Here is a 23,465-nt window from a genome sequence, read left to right as displayed (position 1 = left end):
TTACCTTTCAAGAAGTTTTAGACGGGGGTTTTTCCTCCTACGGACTGATCAAAAGAAGTTCTCACAAAAGGCCTCATCATTCGGCAGCTCATGGTGTCTTTAAAACACCGCAAATAAGTCGAAATCACAATCAAAGATCGGGGATCGCCCCATGCAGCCATCGCCTACTCCTCAAATAATTATCGAATCAGTAGGAAACTCGATGTTCTATTGTCAAACATCTTGTTCGCGCCTCAGGTAGGTCTTGCTCGGCTCCCAGAGCCCGTCACTGTCCTTCTCTTTCTTATCGCTGGAAACAGAGAAGAGAGATGTATTGAAGATGGGCGAAAACTAATTAAAATTTCTTCGCTTAGGCCTGTGGTGTTTCGATTGGGCCGATAGGTGGCTATGACGATTGATGATCCATTGTTTCTGGGCCTTTAGAAAAGGGTGCTCAGTTGAGGATATGCCCGGGCTTCCGGTGGTTTAAGCTCGAGGATTGGGTAGGCCTACGGTTGCTAAACCTTTGCTTAATATTCCATTAAACAAACTTGTTAACGGTGTAGTTCCGGAACCAGTCACTGTAAAAACGACTAGATTTCACTGTTCACAATAAATTTCCTCGTGGTCTCCGTCCTGTACACCCAACTTAGTAGAGATTTTTTTGTTACTATTTTATGGATTATTGTGGACCAACCACGCACTGCTAACCAGAAAACGCTATTGTACATCAACGTAATAAGTGCATAAACATTATTTAGTTGTAGACTTTTTTGATATTATTCTCACTGAATTTATTCGGTTAAGGTAGGACACCTTCTTTCGTAATATTCATGGTATCAATTGAAACCGAGCGTTAGAAATTGATTCGAAACAAATGAATTGTTAGGCCCAATTTTTCAACAGAATCGAAAAATGATATGAGACAAGTTTTAAAAAGAATAAAGATACCCTAGTTCCATAAAATAGATAGAGTGAGAGAATTGGTACAAATGAAGTAAGGTATTAGTTCTTTATAGAGAAAAAGTTGAGTAAGTGTAGAGTGCTCTAGTACTGCTACTGTATCAAAGAGAGATAGTGTTACGGAGACTATAAAACAGTGTAAGAGAAAACGTGCCTTTGAAACTGTAGAAGGTAGAAGGTTGAAAAATTCAAATTGGTTGTCTAATTCACATGGTCTGGAAAGTATTGATGTAGATCATTATCTTCCGGAATTAAAAATCATGAATCTCCTCCTCTATAATGATGGGATAAGAAGTGATTTTAATGCAAAAGCTTTGAACTGACAATATAGAAGATATTACAAAAAGTTGTAGACCAAAGAGACTGTACAGTGACGAGGCATAGACCGACTTAAATAAATTTCGAGATTAAAAATAGATCTTATGAATATATACAGGGTGGTCCTTCTTCAGGAACTGATAGCGGATTAAAAATTTATAGGAATGTCCTCTATAAGTATTGCCTCTAAACGTACCGTTTTTTATATTTTTTAGATGTATCTTAAACGAACGTTTCTGATCAGATTTTATTGTTTTAATATCGCAATTTATTTGAGAGATGTTCTAAAAAAATAAAAAAACTTTCTCGTCCTGTATGTCAAAAACGGTGTGTCATAGACACAATATTTTTAAAGCAAACTCATATTATTTTTCGAGTCTCGATGTGTTCTTGAAGTTTCCGTGATGGAAATCGGTCCACCCCGTAGATTCCGTACATAGATCATCCATCCGATATTCCATGCATCAAGTGGACACCCGCCCATATCGCTGTACCTATATCCTAGCCCAACGGCGAGGTCAGTCGGTTTTCAGTTGACTTATGTGTTTAAAATTGAAATTAAATCATTCATTCTTATTCAGCAAAACATTAAAACATAAACAAGACAGATTTTTATCCATGTCAGGTTGTTGCGAGCAATATAGTAGGTAAAGGACTATTAACAGCCCATGTCAGCCGATATAAATAAGGGCGTTGTGTTATATCGCTTGAATTCATAATGTGCACATAATTTACAGCGAAAATAAATCATTCTTATGGTGTTGTTGTCTTTGACACGCGATATAATTAATAACGACAAGTAGTTTACATAAAACGTGACGAGTGGACACGATAGGTCAATTATGCCTCGAAAAATTGCGGGCATATGACCCAAATTATATAATATTCGCAAGGTGGTACCTGCCTACTACAGCGAAAATGGTAACAATACAAGAAATTTATATCCGCTCCTTTGAAGTGAGGCGTTTAGTTCTGGTTCAGGAATTAGCAATGGTCGAGCAATTGTTTGATAAACCAGACCTAAGCTTGTTTAACAGTGAAATTTGTTTCACTGAATTCCGAATTGATTATTGAAGTATGGTTTTCCTTTTTGCCATTGGTGGGTTCCAGGTCATTTGCTTTTGCTTGGATGGTGTCGGCGAGGCCTTTCGAAAAATTTCACTTGGCAACGCCGCAAAAGGAAATATACCAAAAGACCAGTCCTCGCGAAGAAGAGATACGATAATTTTATTCGGTCCAATGTTCCTAAATATACAAGCGCCCAGTAAGATTCTGACAATGTTCTTTGTCTCATCGACTTATGATCATTGTAAATTTGAGAAATGGTGGATATAAATTTTTACTCTATGATTGTGCAGGTGCAGCAAAGAATTGCGTTGTTATTGCGTATCTACTCAACTACTGTTTCCTTTGTTCAAGGAAAAATATTTCGCGAACGCCCTACCAACTAAGCCGGCTGGAAATATGCAAAGTAACGTTCAAACAATCAATACACCTAAACCAGTGCGAAATGCCTTTATAATTATCCTACCTACATAGTGTCGACTAATAGATTCAAAAACGAAATCGTGTTCCATTGAAACGGGGCACAACATGGGATTTTAAAACTGTTTTACTTCGTTGGGTGTTCTTTTCATGTTTGCCGAAACATCGCACTCATGCAGACTTGCAAAACGCATTGTTGTCTTGCGAAACTTCAAAAAAAACAAAAAACACGACGTGCAAAGCAAAATTGGAAAATTGCGAGACGTGTATTTTTTCACCGATGATATATCCTCATGTGGTTTTTATTGTCTTTAAAGTGGTTTTGCTCGTTTTATTCTCCATGGCGAATTTTGCAAGGTCGCCATTCGGTTTATATCGTGAAAGAGCTTTGTTCTCACTTGCGTGTTGATTTCATATCGCTCTCATCTTTCATCATATCAAAACAGAAAAATCTAACAGTCATCCCAATATTGCAACGTAGGAAACCGCGTTAAAACGAGAGGGAGCCTCAAACTCTGAGGTAAAACCTGATATTCATTGAATCCTCAAGATTATAGGTGCATATTGCAAAACCCTCCGCATGAGTTCAAAAAAATTTAAGGGCCGATATACCATCATACCCTTGATCCCTTAAAGCAAAAGGGCTTATTATATGCGAATAGGTTCTCGCCCTGTAAGCCGTTTCAATTTCGCTGTGCAAACATTGAAGGGATGGCCCGTATAAAGCCAAAAGCTTACGAAAACAGATGACTGTCGAATGCATACCGAATACTCGATTCGCCAACTGCTAAGGGTGCTTGATCGTGCATGGGGGTTGTTTCAAGGGGCCGTTGGCAAGTGTTTCCCCATTAGTCTTTAATGTTTAATTTTATTATTGGTAGAATTTTAATGAAATCATGTAGTCTGAAGTACTTTTCCGACAATTTTTGCATGTATGAACACTAGAAATTTATTGCTTGGCAATACGTTTGGATCGTGCCGTGGAAGCCCTCATTTTCGAAACTCGCAATTTAAAATATAATTAATCGATTTTCATGCACTTGGTAGAAATAGAAAGGTATTTCTTTTCAACTTGCAGGGTCAAAGAGCCATTTTTTCAATTGAAAACTGACGGAACAAATATGACCTTCTCAATACAAATCCCATAAATAAGCAAGTTTATGGAGAAAAGTTAGAATCGCTGAGATAACATACTTTTTCTCACCACCTCCTACACATATTCATAACCAATCACACTAACGGAAATAGAAGTCGCGCAAAGAAATTCTAACACACTCGTTTGTTAGGACACAAACAAATGAATGATGGGCAATGCGCAATGAGAACTGTTCATTAAATGACTCAATAGAGAGCCTTCAAAAACGTACAATTTTCTTTCGGTTACGATTAACTTTTATGTTAATATCGCCTCGGTGTATCATTTTAGCTCCTCATTAATCGCTCTTCTGAATACAAACAACACGTTTTGCGTGGAAACTTTAAAGGATCTAAATTTAACACCAAACTAAATATTTTATGTATTTTTTTCTGTAGAAATCTATCCGAAAGCATCAACAATTCTATTTTTCTTGGGCACAAGGCTGCAACGAACCCAGCTTAATGAATTGAGACATGTACTTAATACGAGTCCATTCATCCATCCAAAACCAAACCTATCATTAAATCATCAATCAGCGAACCTAATTTAGATTCTTCCATGAATGCAATTTGCGAACATCCCACATTTTTGGGCCAAGGCCGTTGATGTTATATCCTGATTACGCCAACTCTCTTCGATTTTCACAAATGTCGATTACTTTGGAGGTATAGTGGGTTTATCAGAAAAAACCTACAGGTATCTCCAGGCGAATCCACATAGTTTCTTAAATCGTATGTAGTTCATAAAGAATTGTCGACATTGAGCAAAATGAAGCAGAGCATGTTCAAACCTTCAATATGTTTCGGTTGATTTCACAGCGATCAACGTTCGAGGATGTTGCGAGGCCTCGGCCGAGGCAGAAAATTGGTCAATTTTTTGCCGCCCATCTAGCGATAATAGTTTGGGTAATAACACTCAGCCTGATGCGAAAAGGGTGGGAAAGACATAAGGGGAGAATGAAAGCTAAACCGCAGCCACGACTGCGTCTGACACTTGAAGGGCCGGCCCTTGACTCGCACCCTAGTGCTGCTTCCGTGGTAGAACTTCCGCTCAGATGTATTCATTACTGCTATTAACAAATATTATTCTTGCGTGTCTCGATTTGAGCAGATTCTTGAGATATTGGGATTATTTGTGAATTTAGTGTGAACAAGTAACATGGCTCAGGGTAATGTTAGAACTTGACGTTGGAAAAATGTTAATCACGTTGATGAGGCGAATGGATGTTAGAAAGGTCAGGTTTTCTCTTATCTTACTCGAGAATGCTACAAAGTCGCTCAATTTGAGGGGTGTAAATTGAGATCGCGAATAGCTTATAAACGGAGAATGTACCTGAGGTCGAAAGTTGTCCATCCAGAACTTAATTCTGAGGAGATGGTTTTGGGAAATCTTAGGGTTAATTTTGAACGTTTAGTTAAAATCTGACTCTGATTATCATTCACCGTAGAATTTTTTCAAGAAAATCGTAAGCGTCCTATGAATCTGAAGCTGAAAGTTTAACACAGTTTAATTGTGAAAATTGAGGTAATCTCAGTTCATTCCTAGGTTTTTTCAAAGTGGCTAATTTTATAATTTGAACACTGTATTAGTTACGATTTTACAGGGATCAAATTTATAGTGAAATTACATTCAAATCGATACTGTTTTTTGAACAAACTTCATGGGCGTATGTCTGAGGGGTGAAGTTGCACTGAGCGTAATTCTGAAAATTTAATTAATATTGCCTCACGTTTTTTTCCTTAAATTGTGTCAAAGCAATTTTGCCATTCGGCCATTATGTCAGCCTATCAGTTATGATCAAACACAGGTCCACTGTATCAACGGTACAGTTTTACAACTAAATTTGTCGGCATATACTTGCCGCCCAAACCGAAACACTCAGAAGAGTTTAATTGTGATAGTTTAGCAAATTTTTGAAATCCCGAAAGTGAGCCGGAGACTCCGCCACTGCTTCTCTGGCAGTTAGCATTAATCTGGCAGGGATGAAATCAGCCATTATGTTTATTTACACGGTTTTTGAAACCCATATTCGGACCGCCAACTTTAGGGTCTAAATATCTATTTTTTTATGAGTTGCTCACACATGATAACAAATCGTGACGAAACATTTTTCGCAACTTCTCCTAAGCCCCACTTTCTCCCCAACCGTAGCGATTAATTCTGAAAAGCACATCTTCATGTTCTGAATAATGCTCATGTTCTTCGAACATGTTCTGAATAATTGGTCAGAAAACCAAATAACTCTTGATCGGCGATTAAACGACCAACTGTGACAAGCAACAAACCGCGGCAGTACCATGGTTGAGTGGTCAAACCAAAAACGAAAAGAAACAAAAACGAGCGGACCAAAGAGAACAGCTACACGCAGCGGTTTTCGGTTTCGTATTTGAACAAGTCATCAATGTTTATGTTTCTCAGTTTGTTGCTGTCCTATCATGCAAATAAACGGTATTTTTACAACTTAAACCTTCCAGTGGTACTGTTATCTCGTACAAAAATCTGCTTGTAAGAGTTTGACTTGTACAAGGTTCCCCGGGAAATAGTTGTGAAAAGGTCCAACCTTGAGTACCAGCCCTGAGGCTGTGAAAAAATGTTTGTCTATGGTTAGGTAAATGTTAAACGTGATTTATGTTGCACTTGCTGTATTGCATGAAGATTTATGTCAATGATTCATAAATAACATATAAGTTGATTTCATGGTAGGTAGCTGGTTGTAATGCGTCGAGTAGAGCTGCAGTCGTATCACTGGGTGGCACATAGTGGTATTAAATGTACAAATGTATTTTTCTCCAAAATCTAAATACCTCTCTACGCGGGGTCTTTATCGGGTGCATAGGATCGAATCTTGACGCCACTGTAGTCACGATTTAAAAGGCCACGGTACTGCCATCATCAGACCGGTGATCGCGGTTTGCTTCACGCTATTACGGACCCGTAGATACGATCAACCGAGTGTGACCGAATTTTTTTCCACCGCCATCGAAATTCAGATGCAGTCCGTAAACAGCATTTTATGTACCATTGGAGTTTGATGGATCCGTCGACCACCCCGGATCTCAGCCTTGGCGTTTTTGTCACCGCGATCCAACAGCTTCAGGGTAAAAGGTGCATAAATTATTAAGTATTCATATTTCCCTCCTTGAAACGCCATTAAGACAAGGCGAGTCAGTCGTAAAAATGCAATGGAAAAAGGGATATAAGAAAAGGAAAAATTAACATCTGACAGGTAACGACCTAGGCGAGGAAATAAACTTGGGAGAATCATTTTTCATAAGCCCGAACTGGCGCTTTGACTGGACCTTATAAATATTTAATGAGGCGATTTTTTTCAAATAAGGCGGTTCTCTTTAAACATGTTAATTTTATGGTTGTTTTAAAGCGTACGCTGCCCGTAATTAGGAGAGGAGAGGTCTTCGTTTATCGATGGCTATTTAATAAATCCAATTATTTAACGACCTTGATCAATTTGATTTGATACACTTGTTTAACAGTTGACTAGCAAAACAACCTCAGCTTGAAAAAGTGTCCGTATATCATTTATTTGTTCGACACAACGAAATCATATCTGATCATCATCAACTCGGAGCGCTATTCTTAATTCATCAAATCAACTCCAACACAAAAGTTTTTTTACTTGTAGAGCCATGCTCTTCGCTTGACAATAAAAATGAACCCCTAAGGGCATTTTTTTAACATTGAACTGTTTTACGATACCTCTGGATTGGCATTTTGACCTTTAACATTGAAAAGCGGGATTTTGGAAAGTCACTTTTGCAGGCGTACCCAGATTGAGGATTAAAATAAGCTAATTTTTAAATATTTTGTGACATTAAAAATCGATGATAATTACTGCAAAATTAATTTACCTTAAATCAATTCAAATTAGAGATAAGCGCCCTCAGTAAGCGTAGTATCAAATTAGGAGGGGGCCGTTTCACTTTCTAGTTCAAATTTCGGGATTAAAGCATATGTATCATTTTTCTAGTGAATATCACTGTTTTTCTAATTACTAATACATTTTCTAAAAACCGATTTTTAATCGGCGCAAGGCGTTTTCTTAAATCTTAGAATAACTAAGGTAATTTCTGAGTTTTCCACATATTCGGGCTGAAATTGTGTTTCACAAGGACTTTTTAGACAGGATTTTTCTAATGAGTATCGCCGATGTTAGCAAATAGACAAATTGACTGTGCCGTCAAATCGGAAAAAGGAGTTTTTTCAAGCGAGAAGCTTAATAAGGTTGAGTATCAAAGTCATTACACCACGCCTTCAAAATTCGGGAAGGACGATCCCCCTTTCGGACAAATTTTCTTTCCAGTGGAAGGTTGCTCTTAGGCTCCGGATTTGTCCAGACACTTTGACGATTTGTCATCCCTGCAAAGGCCCAATTGTCGAGAGGGAAGACGGAGAGAAAACTTATAAGTTGTTACACCATCAGATCAACATTAACCATAAAATTCTACAGCATCACTTCACGCTTTAAAAAAATGAATTATGTTTGGTTAAGCCCGCTTTACAAATGGTCAAATAATGGTATGTACAATTGATCGGCAAGAAGTGCTTAGTTACTGTTAACAAATTCTCGAAACTACAGTGCATAAAATTGTTGTTGCCATCGGCGGTACCCCACCAATCTCGAGGTGTCGTTCTCAGCAAAGGGGGCCCCCTTAATGCCATGTTTCGCAGCGGGCCCCGGTACTAATTGGGGACGCGGCCCCCCCGCCGATCGAGCCGTTTTTGTAATTGGCCGGATCGTAAGTCATCTTCGACTGATGCACGCATGCAACCCCGTACAGTATTGTACAAATAATATATATTACTGGATATTAAGACGGGCCTCCAAATGAAATACTTAACATGCTGTCGGGGATATCGTGCGGCCGAGTGACCTTTGTAGATGTCTTTCAGTTGTCTTGTCCAGACATGGAAAGACGTGGGTCAAGACAGCCTTAGGCACGCAGTCCTACGTCCGTTCCGCCGTCGAACACGGCGTCGGCGGCTGTCAAAACTTGCCTTCACGTTAGTGCCTTGTCGGAATTTGAGGATTTCAGCGAAATTTTAAGTTTACGAAGAATTTGTTAATATAAATTTGTCAATCACCATTCGGATTCGAGAAACGCCAAAGGAGACTTTTAAACAGAATATAGATGCCCGTTAAATGCTGAAAACTTTCAAAAATTTAGGGAAAGAAATTGTGACGTCCAGTAAGCTTTCCGAGAGGCGATAAAGGAAAATAATTCCATTTAGTTTTTTCCTCATGGATTTTAGAAAGCCATTATTCTCGGGCCGTAAATAAGTAACGTCATTTTCTGGCGCAAAAGCTTATGAGCGCCGGGTTTATGGCGTGTGGCGGCATAGAACATTCCTCGGCGCCGACCATTCAGAAAGCTTCATTTTACGTTAAATACTTCAATAATGGCGATTTTTATGTGCTAAATTCCATCGTCGCCGAGATTCGTTCCCCCGTCGTAAAAACTAATGCTATATTTAAGACGATTGCAGACAGAGTTAAACGAAGAAAAGTGGAAAATTCGTTTAAAGGTAATAGGCCTGGGCATAACATCTATGAAATGCCATGTACAGAGTTGCGAATTGCACCGGAATACAAAGTATCAAACCAACATCTTTAAAATAAAGCGATTTTCGTGAAATCGCTTACCCACGTCAAGTTATCATTTTTGCGCATTTTAAAACTTTCTGAAATTATCTACAGGGTGAGCCAAGAAAATATGAAAAAAGTTTTAAACTTGAGCAAAGCGAAAAGTAAATAAATCGAACTAACCGAATCCTAATCAAATTTAAATATTTCGTAATAAATCACCCCCGTGTGTAAGGTTTAATTATCTGCACGCCTCACATATCTCATATTTGCACCAAACAAACAGCATATTTGAAAATGAATATTTACTGTTATCCCAATTTTTTCCACATGATGTTTTTATCCTCCCTTTGCATAAAGGTTGTTTATTAATATCTTACCCTATTTTTCACGATACTTTTCATAATTTCATTTATCTGCCAATATTCATATTTCAACAATGCAGAAAACTAGATTCTCATTGATACGCTGAAGCAATGAAGGGCAGACTACAATGGTAATTTGCACTTGTACAATTATCGCGAGTATATCCCTCATATTAGGTTAAGCTGTCCATTTGAGCAATGCATTTACCGAATGATTACAGAGGTAATTGCCCGGAAGGTATGAAACAAATTTATCAGTGTCCATGCGAAATAAAACTGGACGGTGGTTTTCAAAGATGTCTCGCTTCAAAGCTGATCGCTGGGACAAAATTAAAAAAGCAGGGGAAAGTGATATCAAAATTACTAGAAATTGTATAAGCGATATGTATGGTCACAACGGCTTTTCGGGAACTGATACTTTTGCATTAAAACGTATTTCTTTCAAAAATCTTGTCCATGCAACTTTCGCATAGGGTTGGTCGCTCTAACACTGTTATAACAAACGAAAATACGTTAATCTTGCGGCACTATACTTCAAGGGTGTAATTTATGAAATAGTGTCCTTAAATAGAATTGGTGCAACCATACATTCCGACAACTTTACACTCGTGAAATTTAAACTAAAAATTGCACTCGTGCACTCGTGGTCATCGACTTAACCCGCTTTCGTGCAAACTTTGCATGCTTTGCACGAGGGCGATACAAGTTTGCTTTTATTACATTGTTGCTCTTATTATATTTATCCTGATAATCGACTGCTTTAGTTCCTGTATCGACTCTGGATATTGCAACTATGGGCCAGAAGTCGTTTGACGGGCTTGTATTGAATCGACCATAATACATATAAGTCATTTCGAAAAGAACTTTCACGTATTAAAAGCTTTTAGATCAGTTTTAAAGGAATCAATCAACCTTACCTAATTTTCAGGTTAAACACTATGATGAATGACTAGTTTCGCGATCAAAAACATTTTTCAGGGGTTACTGACGCATCACAGCTCCGGCAAAGAATCATTTGCCATTCACCTCCCTTTTACATCCCTTTAAAATAATATTTGGTCTGGGTACGGAGTAACAACTGCAAACAAAGGGCCCTGTTTTTACAGCCGCGGGTTAGACGTATGAGCGGGGATCTATGATCCAGAAGAAGTGTTTTTCTTATGTATTGATACCTTGTTATTCGGGACATCTTTTTAACTTTCCATTCTGTTGATTGATTTGTGACCGACTTATTTCCCAGGGACGCGGGAAAATTTTAGTACAGAGTTGCACTTTTTGGTTTCAGACTCGCTGCTGGGTTCCGCATCTGAAGATGAGGAAGACGATGAAAGCAGTACGACATCGTCGGTGCTGAAGCAGCACACGATACATAGTTCCTTGCCACCAGCCCCTGGTGAAACGAATAACAACTCCTTGCCTCACTCAGATATTAGTAATTCAATAGGACAAGTAAGTAATGTCTTTCTTCACACCCAGATAAAAAATAATTAGCACTGATACGCTGACGGAAACTGAATTTTGCTCTCAGCATTATCAAGAGTAAAGATAATTGATTGCTTTCGTTTTACCTTTTATTGGTCGCAATATTTATCTGAAGATGACATAACAATAATCGTTCAAAGCGATTTCTTATGCAACTGTAGCAAATATTGAGCTACAAAAGAGTTCCCAAGACTTCCAACGCAAACACATTTAGTTGAACACCTCACAATTCTTCAAGTTGAAAAGGGAAATTGTTTTGCTGCTAATTCCCTGAATTTCTCCTAAAAACCATTTTAATCTTCCCATTTTGTATGCGGAACTAATCTATACGTTTATGGCCAAAAAAGCGGTCTTAGGTATCAAAATATCTATGCAAATCAAATTGAACGAAACCAGGTTGTTGACCGGGTCGTGTAATTTAAATTACAATTCTTACTGACTCATTAAATTTCATAGAGAAATCTTCAAGATTTCTGATAAATATTAACTGACATGAGTTGTGGCAAAAATCCAGCTGATTTTTATCTAAAAAATTTCATCACAAGTCGCCATGATTGTATATTTTTCACGACGTACAGTCAAACTTCTGGAATTTTTAAATAAACCACCCTTAGATTTTCCGAACTCGGCCGAATCTGCGCGATGTTCTGAAATTTCAACTAACCTGAACTAACCCTTTTTTTAATAGAGATTGTGAAATTCTCGTTTACGCGCACCAGACCGTTGATGGTAATATCTTGCCCGGTCTGGTAGTGTGGGCCTCATTGATAGGCTATTGCCGAATAGTCACTCAAACGTCTCCTTCTTTCATCCAGTCATCAACTGGAAAATGGCCACCAACCATTATTTCGGATGAACCTGAACTATCATGACTAACTCGCCAAGTTGCCTGCCTCACACAAATCTTACTTTTTACTGTTCTTTCTTTGAATTTTTGGGCCCGGACTCCACTTGTGAACACATTCGTAAGTTTGAGGTGTGCGGAGGAGTATTGAAAAATTTCATGCGAAACCAAATTAACCCTTCGGGGTACTTAATTTTCATTTCATATGTGTTTGCCACTATTGGCAGTTGTTGAGATTAAAGTTGAACCTCGTTCATCCACTGAGGTGCAAACTAAAGCACTGAACGCCAAATCGGTTTGGACACTCATTTGGTTTGAACAGGTTGGACGGTAATTCCCCCTCAGACTTCAAGAGGATTAATGCCTGTTTCTAATTGCCCGTATTAAGAAGAAAAAAAAATAAATAAACAAAAGGAAAAAGAACATTGTGGGTCATTAATAAAACACCATGACTGACAGGTGCAATACATTTAAAATTACTGTTCACCTGATGGATGTTATTAATAACGAGCTGACGCTCCGGAATCTATCGCCTTCCTTGTCCAATTTCCCTTTACTAAGACAAAGACACCATGCATTGTTCAGATCACTTCGATAAGGTTCACGCGAGTTTCAGAGATCTTTCTGGTCTTTGATATGCGGGGGTAATTAAGCGAAGAAGGTTTAATGTTGTTGCGTGCCGTTAGGTTAAGGATAGTTAGCTCTCAATGTACTACTTTACTCAGCGATTCTTATCGCTTAACTTTGCTTTTTGATGCAGGACCCTAAAACCGAGAACGACTCGGAGGATCAAAACTCGCTGGACGGAGACCCAGAGACGAGGGACTCGCAGACGGAAAACAAGAGCCCTGATGATAGCGGCGCGGGGTCGAAACGTCGCGGGCCTCGGACGACGATAAAAGCGAAGCAGCTAGAAATTTTGAAGACCGCGTTTTCGCAAACACCCAAACCTACTAGGCATATAAGGGAGCAACTGGCCAAGGAGACTGGATTACCCATGAGGGTTATACAAGTAAGGAGGATTCTTTTTAAATATACAACAATAAAGTGTCAGATAATGAGTCCTTCACGCAATTTTCACTCGCTAGCACCAGGAAGTTGTTTGAAGTTGTTGAAAGGCTATTCCTTTGATGAATGATTTCCATGGAAATTATGTTCATGATAAAGCCAATCAGGGCAATGAGGTTTAGACCCTCAAGGTTCATTTTCTGTATTTTTTTTTAATTGTGCGACGATGTGTATGCTAACGCATGACTCCTCTTATAAATGAAACCCTCATTGCGAGGGTGGTTCACATGAGTTCAATTATGTCAAAAACTCTCTAACTAATGCTGACGGATCAAGAAATGTTTTTTTATATCGACTGGTATAGGAATTACTTATTCAAAATGAATTATGTCATATGAATACTCCGCGTTCGATAAATGAATCAGCCAGAGATGCGTAAGAACCATTAACTGAATAACATCGATATCGAAATTTTATAATGTATTAGTCAGTAATACCGTTATATTATAGTTTCCTCATGGATTTGCCTATATAAATTGGTTATACAGGGTTCTCCGGCTGGGGGAATCCCTCTTCGAGCAAATCCTTTCTTCCTCATCACTTCTTCGATAAATGTCTAATACTAACAGCAGTTCATATAATTAAAAGTTTAATTTTTTTGAGCGGTTAAATTGAGAGTTTTACAAAGAAAAGTTGCTGTTATGATTCTTATAAAACAATTAATTTCCCACTTGGCCGAGGACAAATTATCGTGAATTATGGCTTATAGAAATGGTCCTTAGAGGATAAAATTGCCTCTTCGAAATACGACATGTCGAACAAATGTTGTTTTTCTTAACATGCACCCCTCTATATAAGGGTCAATCACAAACAGTACAATGCCAATTGGACCGTGTTAATTCTAGGGCCATTAATTTTTGCACTTGACGGAGCCATATTTACTTATTTATTGGAATTTAATGGGTGTTGCTACCCTCGAGGGGTTGTTGTATAACAAACAGATTTCAATCTTCTGAAGACCCTTAAAAAGGAAGAGGTGGAGTTCAAGAAAGATTGACACAAATAATTGATCATCAATCATACAAGTTCGAATTGCCTCAAAAGAAAGGTGATTGAGACCTGTGGATGTGAATCTTGAGATATTGAATCTTTCTCAGTTCTTACTTCGCCTCTCCATTCATAAAAATATATTTCTTTTTAAATAAATTATTACTTCATTTTCAATCGATTCCCCATGCTGGTCACCATTGGTTTTTTCAAGTTTATAACGGAAGAGACTGAGGCTAAAAAGATACCCTTTAATTTTTATTAGAAGGTGACGTATCGGATACGGAAGTAAAATCTGATTCTCATTAAAGAGAGGAGGACAATTTCTGTTTCCTCAGATTGCAGAACTGGCTTGAATGGGAATTTTGGATTTTTGTTAATTAGTCTAGAAAAGTAATTTGAAATAACTTCAATGGTTCGCACAAGCAACTTAAACGAACGTATGGGTATTCTGTAATCTACAGGTATGTACAAAATGAAATTTCATCACTTTTTTTCAATATCCCTTTACAATGCCCTCAATCCGACTTCGTAAAAGACTAAAGGCACGAAATCCTCAGTTTTTTCAGTGATTTACGTCCATCTTGGTTCTTCTGAAATGTCATAAACCTCTCTTTATGGTTCCAGGGAAACATCGCCTGAACTCTACAGGATGTCTCTAAATGTTTAAACCTAAATGAGAAAATAAGTTTTGTTTGAAGTTTTGAAGAAGAAACAACCTTCAAATTTGGTTACCCATGAAAACTACGTTATCTGGTCGTTTACTCGTTTTCAATGAGTGTTTCATAGAGGTGTAAAGCCGAATTTGGAATTTCAGGAGAAACGTTACGACCACCCTGTATCGATCTGAAAATCCGCCGTCCCGGCATCATTCAAATAAAATTTGACATTTATGTATTTTTAAGGCCGCTCAAAGCCGACTGACTATAAAATACCGTCGATACAAAAATCTTAACACCTGAATATATAAAATATTTATAAAGCCGTAAAACACATATTAAAAATAATATTTATATATGTGGAAAAGGACCGCTGGGTCAGTTTTACGGTGATATTGAGTTGTTTACGACCCACCGAGCCGGAATGGGTATACCATGAGTTCCCATGGTGCTAATCCCCATGAAGTGCCTTGCCTCGCTTAAGGCCTCGCGCTGTTGTCGGGTTTGTCTCATTTCTCCACATACTCCTAATTATTCCTTTCAAACTATTGTTTCTTGTTGTCAAAGAAAAATTATTATCGACACGCCAAATTTCGCGACAGCCGCTCGGATTCGCTCGAAATGATCTAGTAATCAACTTCCTTCAGCCCTGATGATGGATAGATTCGAAACAAGACGACCGAGGCGACACGAACGAGTTGAAATGAAAAGACCGTTCCAAGGTGGAGATAATTAAGCCATTCGTCAACGACTTTTGATGTTATGTGTGTGGCAAATGTGCGAATGTTTGGCGCCAGCCACGACACAGGAAAAAACGCTATCTTTACTAAATAAGAACACCTTATAGCCTAATAGTAGTGATATACACATGTATCAGTAATAAATAAAAAGCTGGCGCACCGGTTCGAAGTGGTCGTCGGCATTACAAAGGCCCCCCGGAGCTCCTCTGAAACGGTGGGGCTCCACCAAACCACCCTTCGGCCTTTGGCCTGTCCGACACGGACCTTATTTCGAAAATATTATTAATAATGCTCAAGCGGTCAGCGCGGCGCTAAAATTCGCCATGGTAAAAGAGTGATTTATTGTTTTTATTGTGCGAAAAATAATCATCCCGCTATAACATAATTTCCTTATTCATTTATTCCTTTGTGGTTTTGTACCTGCATTTTAGCCTAAAAGGTATATTAAATACCCATCACTTGTGGCAATTTACACCGAAATAGGACTTTCCCTTGGATCGCGAATAACAGTAAATAGCGCATAAAAGAACAGAATAAACTTACGGTTGAAATATGTATTAAAAATTACGTAACGAAGAACACATTAATAATTTCACTCTTACATTGTATTATAAAAAAATGTAACGGGTGTGTCAAAAGATTCCTGGTCAAAGTGCGTTGAAGCAAGCAAAACATTACTTTCCCTTAAACCGTGCTGTAAGTAGCGTTCGCCGCGCTCATTCGAGTGCAGTAATGTTCCTTTGCAGCACGCCATTTTATTATTGAATATCGTTGTGGTTGTAGATAATGGTTATTTAAGTGTGGAGGGCTGAAAGAAGAAGGTAGCACCAGCAGTCAAAGTTTAAGGTTGGCTGCGAAACAAAGGACTTATAATCGATCCAGGATGTGATCCTTCTTTCGGCCAGTGGAAAAAAACATAAATGATATTTTTTACATTTTTTACATACAAAAATACTGTGCTAGTTGTTTGATTAAAGGCGGTTAAAAAATTAATGTGCCTTTTATTAACTGGCCATGAAAAACGACTGCTGGTTAAATTCATTGTGTCCAACATAGAAACTAAAATGTAAACAAACAAATTTGATCCATTTGTACGTAAAATATTGTATGTACTACGTCTGGTGTATATAGTAATGGACTAATACAATACCATATCACTATAAATAATTCTTTTGCTCAGAGTACTTCATTATGCCGTGTCCATTATTTATTTGTTTTTTTTTCTAACACACGCATGTGTTAGCATTTGATTTCGCTGCTGCTACCTCCGTTGGCTATAATTACTTTTATAATTTAATATAATTAACATTAATATGGTTTAACTTTATTTATGTCCCTTTTTGTTTACATTTGTTGTATTGTTCAAAACTTCGCATATCCTTCAGCATCGAAATTAACTAATCACAACCGTGAAGGCATCTTGGTTCCGTTTCTTCTCTACGTTAAAAAAGCGCAGATTCAAACGTATTATTCCTGACAGTAATGTAAAACTATTAAACAGTAATTACATTTATTTTCTCATTCAAAGTTTGTTTAATTTAATTGGTCACGACCGACAAACCAGTCGTTTCGTCTTGATTAGCAATTGAAAGTGCTAACAAGCTGCGTAAGCACACCTTCTGCGCTATTTTCAACAATTTAGTTAATCATATACATTTCAACCAATTATTGTAATTTACATAATTTATATTTATATATTTTCACTTCCATCTCATGTTAGAAAAAACCGCCGTCTTGTGGAGTTCAAGATTAATATTATATCGGATCTTGAAATGTGCGTATAGATGAACGCCATTTGAGTATGGTAATCATTTATAGTTCAATAGAGCAATAAATCTCAATCTGAGCTTAATATCTATTTAATTTAACAAAATTTGACGCCATAGTCTTATTTATTACACATAAAAATTCAGGATCATTTTTCACTTTCGATTCGTTCATCTAAGAGTGGCTACGAAAAAACGAAACTGGTTCCGTCCAGTGGTACTATTTGTATAAATTATTCGACGGTTCGACTCCCGATTTATCATGTAAAAATTGACCCATAAATCAACCTTAAAGCTGTTATTAGCATTTTCAGTTTTCTTAATATGCGACTTGAATCGATAAAGAGACAGGTTCGAATTCCGTTTTTCGATTTGTCTGCGTTTCACTGTTCTTATTTTAACCATAAAGCTCGAATAACTACAGAAAACTTTCTAAGCGAATGTTTATTCGTGGAATAGACAGTCCAATTTATCATAATGCGCCCCATCTATTTCACACGTCCAAAATGAAGAAACGAAGAATAAATCAAACCCGCCCCCACACCTGGATTCCGAACTATTCGAAAATTACGGTTCTCTGAGGGTAATTAAATCACCCCTGTAATTAACATACCTACTACCATTTGTGGTGTAACCCTGTATATATTTGGGAATTTCCCAAACCTATAATTAAAGTAATAAGAAGATTTTCAGTGCTATTAATGAAGACAAACCGCGGAACAGGCATATGTTTGTATGCTTCAAGGGGGAAAATTTTAACGATTTTGCATTCCACAAAAAGTAATGGAAAAAGTCTGTAATGTCTATTTGAGAAATATATTTTTAGGAAGGTTCAAATACAAAAAGACTCCGTGAATATCTCCATTATATATCTCTTTCTTATATTACCTTAATAAGTGTAAGCTTGATGATCTTATCAGGAAGTGTTACATTTTTTAGCAGCCTGACATCATCTTTCATCATCTTCTTTTCTCATTAGTTTCTGTACCATTATCTTCCACTGACCTGCATCCTATGTTTTCTGATGATGTGGCACTGATTTCTCCTCAACATCTTTTCAAAAATTTCAAAAGTTTATTAAAAATTATAAAAGCCTCCCTTTTATCCTTACAAATTAACTGATGTTTTTGTTAATTTTCTTGTTATTCGTCAATTGTAAGGACTTCCTTCAACTATGGTAAGTTTCATTAACGAATACGATCATGTTCCTTGTTTTTTTAACACCCCGAACCTATGCGCATCACTTTGCTATTTCTAGAATCATTTTTGATCAATTTGATTAAATAGGAACTCATGTGCGCCCGTACCCATCTCCCTCAGTTGTTATTAATGCTTTTATAAAATACTTTCTCAATCGTTCCATTTCGTTCCAAATTTCGGTTTATTTATTTCCTTAGTAAACATCTTCTTGGTTTCAGTGAATGTCACATTTTCCAATAAAGTGGAACTTCATCTTCTCATTACAACTTGCTGGTTGATTCTTCATTTGTTAAATATGATAAGGATTTGACAAGAAAAGATTCTGAACTCATCTCTTTCATAACCAATTTGTTTCTCAATAATTTTCGTCACAAACCATCTCAAACAGTAACCATCTCATTAGTCTGGCACCATATAAATTCTGAATGTTTGGACAATTTGTGATCTCGTTGTCCTCAATCCTCCTCAACCAAGCTGATATGGTCTATATATAGCCAATATTCGCTTTATTAAATTGTCCCATAAAAAATCAAAAAACTAATCTTCACTCCCTATAAATCGAGACTTTAGATAATATATTTCCTTGACAACAGATGGCGCCTTACAAAAACCCAACCACACTTGCCAAAACAACAAATTAACTTTCTTCCGGCAATTCTTTAACGTTTAGTCTAGTTACAAAGCAAACCATAAGGGATCCGACATAAGGTCTGGTCCGCCCATAATGCTCCGCACTTTTATACAGGGGGTTAAACAGAACAATAACCCCATTGTGGTGGTAACTGTAGCAAGTGGGCAGCTATATTTCATCGATGAATTGACGAGTCTTAGGGGGTGAAAAACTGTAAGTTTGAAGGGTGTATGTACAGTCAGCAACAAAAGTTGCGAAGTTTGATAAACTTCAAAAAAAGTTGTCGGATAAAATAATAAAAAGTTGGTTTTTATGCTTAACTGCATTAACAAATGCTGCATTTGCTCTCAACAAACTTGTTAGCAAGAACTTGTACAAAATTGCGAGAAAATAACTTTTATTTGGTCCTGTACACATGCTGAGGGACAAAAATTATGATTTTATGTGACATGTGGCTGCAGCCAATGTGAAAATTAGGCTTAAATGACCCCAGAAAATATTATACACTTGTTATTGAACAATAAATCCATGTGAAGGGTGAGGTTTGCCGGTTTATTAGTTTACCAAATTCCACAGGGGTTCTCCTCAAACAGCGGGAATGATTCAGGTGTGTTTTAATTCGAGTACAAAACACCGAAAAATCAATATAACTGACTGCTAGTTCCATATACATCATCAATTTTCAAAACTGCTCTTTAATCCCACAATGTCTATTCCGTAAAATCTCGCACATTTATAATATTGTTATCCTTTTTCAGGTATGGTTCCAAAACAAAAGGTCAAAAGAACGAAGGCTCAAGCAACTAACCTCGATGGGACGAGGCCCCTTCTTCGGAGGCTCCCGCAAAATGCGGGGCTTTCCTATGAACCTCTCCCCCGGAGGCATAGAAGACGGCCCCCCTGGCTTCCCCTATTTCGCAGACGGCAAATTCGAGTTCGGCTATGGAGGCCCCCCTTTCCATCCCCATGACGGCCCTTTCTTCCCCGGACACCATCCCGGCGGAGGCCCTGGCGGCCAACTTCCTTTCAGCCAAGGAGGTATGTCTCATTTAAATTCTAGCGAGGCAGAGCATTAATTAAAATTTTTATAGGAGGTCCCATGGACCATGGAGGACCAATGCCAATGGGTGGGGACTTCAGTGGGGGAATGCCCGGGCAGGAAGGCGGCCAGTTTATGCCGCAGCAGCCAGGGCCTGACCAAATGATGCCAGGGGGGCCAGGCGGGCAAGGTGGGGGTCGAGGGGGTAGCCCGGAGTTTATACCACCCGGAAGCTTCTCGGATAACCCTCAGCAGTTGAATGAGGGGCTCGTTTGGTAGCTGGCGAAGGCTCTAGCCAAACGAGCTAGAGAATAATTGTATTTATATGAAAGATGTAAATAGTGGTTTTGAGAGGGTTATGCGGGGGACTCATTTAAATATGAATGAAGACACATTTACATATGAATGTATTTAGACCTTAGAGTCTCGGGCATAATACGCAAAAGCAATGCTAAATTTTGTTCATGAATGTCCAAGTGATTAACCTTGTGCAACGCAGCTTTGTTTTTAAGTTATTTACGTGCTCTTTGTTATCAAATATGTTGTTACTAAACTTTTATGCGTCTCCACGACGTTTTTGAGCTCCGAGTTTGTTACGCGACTTCTTCAAAGATGGACAATTACTACAAAGCAGTATTAACAAAATAAGACGTTTCAATATACAACCATCTTTGAATAAGGCTTTTCACAATATTATTCGCTTAGATTAGGCCCTAAAATTACCAGCTGCTATCAGTCATCACACTGTCCCTGTGTACCTATTGAGTTAACACTTCTGAAAGTGCCAATATCCGATTCCTTAGTTTCTATAGTTAATAAATAATCTGCTATCCGCAACTTGTAAAAAGTAGGCCTAAGTGTCAAGATGTAAATATCTTATAAATAGTACGTTTTTAGTCTGTGTTGATGACGTATTGCTGGAACTGTTTGCTTTATGTTGTTTTCCTCTTTTCACTATCATTGAGTTTTGTGAATTCCTTCCTAAAGCTTCACACAGACAGTTTCAGGAATATCGCCAGCAGTTTGAGAGAAACTTTGTACAGAAGGTATATTATAACAATGTGCTGTAAAAACAGAGCCATCCGGATATATTAATGTATATTGTTACTTACTTTTAGATGTCTTATCAATATAAAACTTATTATATAGTTTTGGATGTTTTATTTCGGCTTTTAAGCTCTCTGGAAATATAAATAAAAAATATCGAATTCGTCCGTTTCAAGCTTTAAAAAAATCACCAATAGCTTTCAGATTCCTGAGTAAGAAACCCTGGCTTTCAAGAGATTCATCTCAGCCAACAGTGTTACAAAATACAAATGAACAAATGAAAATAATTTTATTAAAGTTTACTGAATCTAAAGAAATTGTTTAAGAGGGCTTCTACGTTCTCTTAGAACAGAAACCAATGACTTTAGATATCCTACTAGGAAAAATCTAAAGCATCTAAGCCCGGAAATTTAGCAGGTTATAAGCGAGAACCGCCTCGACCACGATCCAGCGATCATGATAAGTTGTTGAATATTGACGCGTAACCAAACTGGAATGCGCTGGTGCAGTATCATGCATGAATCATATATTATTCCTTGTCGCCATTAGCACGCGTTCTAAAAGAGTGAATTTCTTTCGAAAAAATTCAATACATATCGCCGGTGAGTCGTATTAGTAGAAGTACGACTTTAATTAGCTAGTCACCCATAATTCTAACCCACACGTTTATTAAAAACTGATATCGATTATCATCTTCGTGAACCTCCCGTAAGATTTCTTCAGGTCAGATATGAAATTTGTGAAAATTCTCTAGGGCTTTTCTGGATAGATTACTAAGCTCGCCAGTGGCGTATCCAGAACTATTTTTGCTGCTTTCACTATATACAAAACAGCTACGATTAGGGATGCACATATGTATTTTTACTCAGAGTAACGCTTGTGATGGTAAGTATTAAAAATAAACCGATTGTCCTATTAAAAAAAAAAAAAAAATTCGCCCTCGGAAATGCAATAGAGCTGAAAAATAATATTTGTACATAATCTTAAAGGTAAGCTTCACGGTTAGAAATCCCACACATATATAACGTATGTAGTCCTATGGGGCAGTTGATTGTACATAATTATGGGCTGCCTTCCGTAGAGGAAATTGAAGACAAATTCTACACTGCCTCTTTTTGTAATGTGGTAGAAAAGAACACGGTCGTTTATTATAGCATGTCTTTTCCAACTAATCCCTGAGATAAAATTTACTAGCCTAAGCTAGGAAGAGAAAAGTGAAAAAAAAAAGGATAGTCTGCGAAAAAATTCCATAAGTCTTCCATGGGTTTATGGAGTTTGAATAGTGCCGTGGAAATAACCGTTAATAAAGAATAAACAAAACCAAAACTTCTTTACTTGCGCTTCTTGAAATACAACCGACTTGGAACGAAGCATATTGAAAACGTACCGAACCAATCGGTCCTTTTCCAGCTTTAAATTCAAGAATTCATCACATTGATAGATTTCTTTTCTCTTTTCTTTGCAAACTTATATCCTCCACATATGGACCAAACTTTATTTGCATTACACCTAGCCTAAATCTCACACAACAAACTGCGAAATTAGTCGATATGAATTCAAGATTGAGTCATACAATGAGATTTAATGTTGTGATTATGAATTTAAAAAAAAAGAGAATTTCCAGCTGGTTGGAAATGAGCACGGCCTTTCTAAATGGAATGTTACGAATTTCTATTTTCATGAGTTCGCCTATTAGCCCTTCGTGAATTTATTATGCGGCAACAGACAAATTAACGAAAGAAACACAAATCAGTCAAAATTAGTTCTCTGACCACTACGAATCTAACCGTGACCAGAACCGCGGGAATACACAGTACGTTTACGTAGACACGTGTCGTTTACATCCTGTATTTCCCACACAACTTATTCCCTGGCTGACGTGTTCTGGCCACATTTATTACCCTTACCATTTGTTATTTCATTCCATGTCCTATTTACTGCCGCAGGATTGTTTACTGTCCTGCTGTTGAGTTGATCTATCGCCCTAGGGCTCACCAGTTGAAATTTGCGGCATTTTTCACATATTAGCACTCACAATGGGCGGTCGACGTGGAAATGATGGAAACGAGGCAGGACCGAGGTGTATCATGCATTGATAGATACAGATTTAATATCGTGAGTAATATACAGCAAGAAATGCTTGATGCCAATATTT

General features: G+C 37.7%; 1 protein-coding gene across 1 annotated transcript in view; it reads left to right on the top strand.

The window, feature by feature from the left end:
* The window catches only part of Lim1 (LIM homeobox 1), a 37,102-nt gene extending 15,720 nt beyond the window's left edge, over window positions 1-21,382 (top strand). The window contains exons 4-7 of the mRNA XM_066288645.1: window positions 11,133-11,296; window positions 12,934-13,185; window positions 19,983-20,262; window positions 20,316-21,382. Of these exons, the coding sequence (XP_066144742.1) occupies window positions 11,133-11,296; window positions 12,934-13,185; window positions 19,983-20,262; window positions 20,316-20,542 (923 nt within the window). The 3' untranslated portion in view covers window positions 20,543-21,382. The remainder of the gene's footprint in view (window positions 1-11,132; window positions 11,297-12,933; window positions 13,186-19,982; window positions 20,263-20,315) is intronic.
* The last annotated feature ends 2,083 nt before the right edge of the window (window positions 21,383-23,465 follow it).

Source organism: Euwallacea fornicatus, chromosome 12 (assembly GCF_040115645.1).
Source record: "Euwallacea fornicatus isolate EFF26 chromosome 12, ASM4011564v1, whole genome shotgun sequence".
Taxonomy (NCBI): Eukaryota; Metazoa; Arthropoda; class Insecta; order Coleoptera; family Curculionidae; genus Euwallacea; species Euwallacea fornicatus.
Note: the sequence above shows the minus strand (reverse complement) of the source record. Positions and strands in the feature narration are given on the sequence as shown.